Source organism: Pteropus alecto, unplaced genomic scaffold, assembly GCF_000325575.1.
Source record: "Pteropus alecto unplaced genomic scaffold, ASM32557v1 scaffold3, whole genome shotgun sequence".
NCBI classification, from domain to species: domain Eukaryota; kingdom Metazoa; phylum Chordata; class Mammalia; order Chiroptera; family Pteropodidae; genus Pteropus; species Pteropus alecto.
This window is the reverse complement of record NW_006442484.1, coordinates 7,153,370-7,156,830: the sequence shown is the minus strand read 5'-3', so window position 1 is coordinate 7,156,830 and position 3,461 is coordinate 7,153,370. Positions and strand designations below refer to the sequence as shown.

Genomic DNA, 3,461 nt, shown 5'->3' with positions numbered 1-3,461 from the left:
TTCCAAGACGGGAGCGGGCGGCAGCAGCCCGGCGGCGGGAGGGAACGAGGCGGGAGCGCGGCAGGTCCTCGGTGCAGCATGACGGCCATCGCCGTGCAGGTAGTCCCGAGGCCCCCAGCGATCTGGGTCTGCCCCACCGTGGGGGAGGGACGAGGCTTCACACCCAGCGCGATTTCCAGCGGCGGGCCGTGGGTGGTGGGGTGGTGGACGACAGTGCGTCGCCGTGCCCGCCCCCTGCTGCAAGCCTGCGGGGCTCGGAGGAAGGTGGGCGGGAAGCAACCTGGCGGCGCCCGCCCCCAACTGTGCTCCTGCGGCGCCGTCTGCTCCCACTTCTGCTGGCGACCTTGCAAGCCCCCAAGGCTCCCAAACTTCTTTTCTGTTTCTCTTTGGGGTTACCACCGTCAATCGATTAGGTTCACCAGAGCGGCCCCTCTTTTTTAAAAAGGAGGCGTGTCTGGGGTGGAGGATGAGCAGAATCCACTTGCAAAGTGGGGCTTGCCTTATGTAACCTGAAGATTCGTCTCTGGAGAAGCTAGAACTTTCCTGGTTGGGGGCAAGAAAGACTGTCTCCCCTCCCCAAAACTGTGTTTGAGGTGCTGGGGCGGGATTTGGACTCCCTGGGGCTCACGGACGCCTCAAATAAAAGGCTCCACTGAGGGGAGCGGCCGCATCCTCCAAGTTTTGTTTTTTCCTTAGGGTGGTGCAGGATGTTTGTGTTGGCCGAGAACTCACCCATTTCTACCCCCTCCCCTCGGGCGTGCTGCTCTCCCTTAGTGAAGTCAGTGGGTGGCGGGACCGCTACACTGCGGGCGAGCTTCCTTAAGGCGCAGGCATCCCACTCGCTCTACTCCCCCAGACTCTGCCGACTAGATTGTCCTGACGATTAGATAGGCTTGCAAGTGCTCAGACCTCCGTAACACTGACTCCGGTAGATACTGCTTCGCCCATTTTATAGAGGTGGTAATAGGTTCGGAGGTGAACGAACCTGCCCATGGTGGCCCGCTAAGCTGTAGAATCGAGATGCAAAGCCAGGACTTCTTGCCTCCAAATCTCACTCTTTTTGCCTTTCCCAAACAGTAAAAACCCCACCCACAGGTCACCCCCACCCCAAAACCCCGTCTAGCCAGTACACAGCTGCTAGGGTGCGATTGGGGGTGGGGGCAGGGAAAGGGATGCAGCAAGTTCCTCTTTGTTCTGGGGCAGAATCTTGAGTCATGACCTGGCAGCCTCCTGAGACAGGCCTTGGGAAGACCAGGACAGGCAGTGCGGAGAGTGGGACTGAGTCTGGTCTCTCTCTTGGAGGGGCCGACTGTCCCGTTGGAGAGAGGGACTTGTAAACAAGGATTTAGAAGAGGTAAAGGGAAGTGAGTGCCAAATTAAGAGGTGCAAAAAGAGCAGACAGGATTGAGGGGGTGCGGTCTTTGTGTTGGGCTCAGAGGAGCAGGTAGCAGGGAAGACCATATTTCTAGTGGAGGAAGGAGGAGGCGGCCCATGCAGGTGGGGTGGGGGATGAAGTAAAGCCCAGTAGCTCTATGCTGAGGTGGGACAGCACAGGCTGCCCTGTGAAGGAAGGTGCTGTGCTTGCATGACAATAGTCACTGCTGCTTAGGAGCACTTAACCAAGGTGTGAGGGATTGTTCTAAGCCCTTGGGGTGATAACTTATTTCAGCTCCACAGCAACTAAGGAGGTGGGTACTGTTATCTCCATTGATAGGTGAGGAAAAGAGAGACAGAAAGAATAACTTGCCAGAGGTCAAACAGTTAAAAAGCACATTGGCTGGCTTCTGGGACTTTATGACCAGTGTGCTGGGGTCATGCAGGCAGGCCAGGCCACTGCTCACAGGATAGTGTCAGGCCAACTCTTTAGGAAGCTGCTGAAGAAATTTCCTGCTAATTATGATGAGAGCCTGACCTGGGCCAGGGCAGAGTGGGCAGTGAATGGAGGTTCAGGTCTGGGGACTGTGTTGGGAATGTGGAGAATAAATAGTGAACTATCAAAGTGCCTACTTAGGTGTTGATGGCAGCAGATGGGGTCCTGGGTTACAGAAGAAGATAAGACCTTGGCATGGGACTCTGGCCCAGGAGTGTCAAGTGACACTGTTCCAGGGGTCACTAGAAATCATCTGGCTTACAGATGAAAACAGGAAAACGTTTGCCCTTTTTTAGTGGAGACAGTTAAGGCCCTAAGAGATTAAAGTGACTTGCTCAAGATCACACAGCTCTGGGCTGGCAGGTTAGGGGCAAGACTCAACTGCCCTCATCCCCTCTTGTCCACTGGCCCTCCACTAACCACGCTGCTGCCTAGCTGCCCTCTAGGAGATTTCAGGATCTGGATTGCTGAAAACTAGCGGAGGTGCCAGAAACTGGGGGAATGTGGTGCCGGGTGGTTAGAAATAAAGACACCAATATACATTATTGAAGGTGCTAGTATTATTAATAACTCCAGTGAAGTGGGAGCTGCTCATGTGCTAAGCACTTGGGAGTTTTATTGGTGGTCAGAGAGTTTAAACGAAGTTTTGTTTTACAGTGGGAGGGGGAAGAAATGAACTGATATCAGGTGTCTTCTATTTCTGATCGTGGTGTGATGTTTGTGGGCCTGGAGAGTAAAGTCCAGTCTGTATTCAGGACAGTGAGGCTCAGGGAGGGACAGGACATACGTGTTCTCCAGACAGTGATATCTTGGGTCAGGTTTCTGGTTCCTGTGATCTTGTGACTTGCCCTCTGTATCTGGGGCTCTCCCATCCTAGGACCTTATCAACCTCTAGGAATGGTGTAACTCACCAGGTGCCTTTATGACTACTGCTTTCCTGCAGGGGTCACCAACTTCATTTTATAGATGAGAAAACAAGGGCCAAAGAGGTTCGGAAACCACCCAAGGACAAAGGCCTTTAATAGTTTGTAGACATAGGTTTCAAAGTTTCCTTGGTTTGTTTCTTTGCAGTAGAGCCGGTTTTTTTCTAATGCTTTCTGTTGCAGACTCCGAGAGTCCCACTGTCTCCAGCATATAACAGGGATCTGCTATACTTGAAGTGAGGAAAGGACCTGCTCAGCTTCCCTACTCCCCTGCTTCAGCACCTGGAAGCTCCTCTGAGAAAGCAAGGGGACACATTTTGAGAAACACCTCCCAGACTTCTGCCTGGGTGCTCTTTACAGTGCCCCAGTCTGCCTTTGTCTCCAGATCTGAGTCAGAGTCTTGACCCCTTGGGTATCCTGTGCTCTCTAATCCTTTTCTTCATCAGTAGTATTGAGCCCCTAACACCAAGACCCTGTACTTGGAAGGCTCCAGTTGGTGCTTATTGGCTGAATGCATTCTATGCTCTGTAATTAATTATACAGTTGTCCTGGCAGCTGTAACAGGCTTTATTGTGATTTAGGTGAGTGATCTTGGGCGAGTCACCTGATCTCTGCATAACAGTTTCCTTCCTTGCACACCCCAACAGACCTTCCTACTCTGCCAACCT

General features: G+C 52.8%; 1 protein-coding gene across 1 annotated transcript in view; it reads left to right on the top strand.

The window, feature by feature from the left end:
* Nucleotides 1-24: 24 nt before the first annotated feature.
* TMEM37 (transmembrane protein 37) overlaps nt 25-3,461 on the top strand; it is an 8,240-nt gene continuing 4,803 nt past the window's right edge. The window contains exon 1 of the mRNA XM_006921005.3: nt 25-99. Coding sequence (XP_006921067.1) covers nt 79-99 — 21 coding nt within the window. The 5' untranslated portion in view covers nt 25-78. The remainder of the gene's footprint in view (nt 100-3,461) is intronic.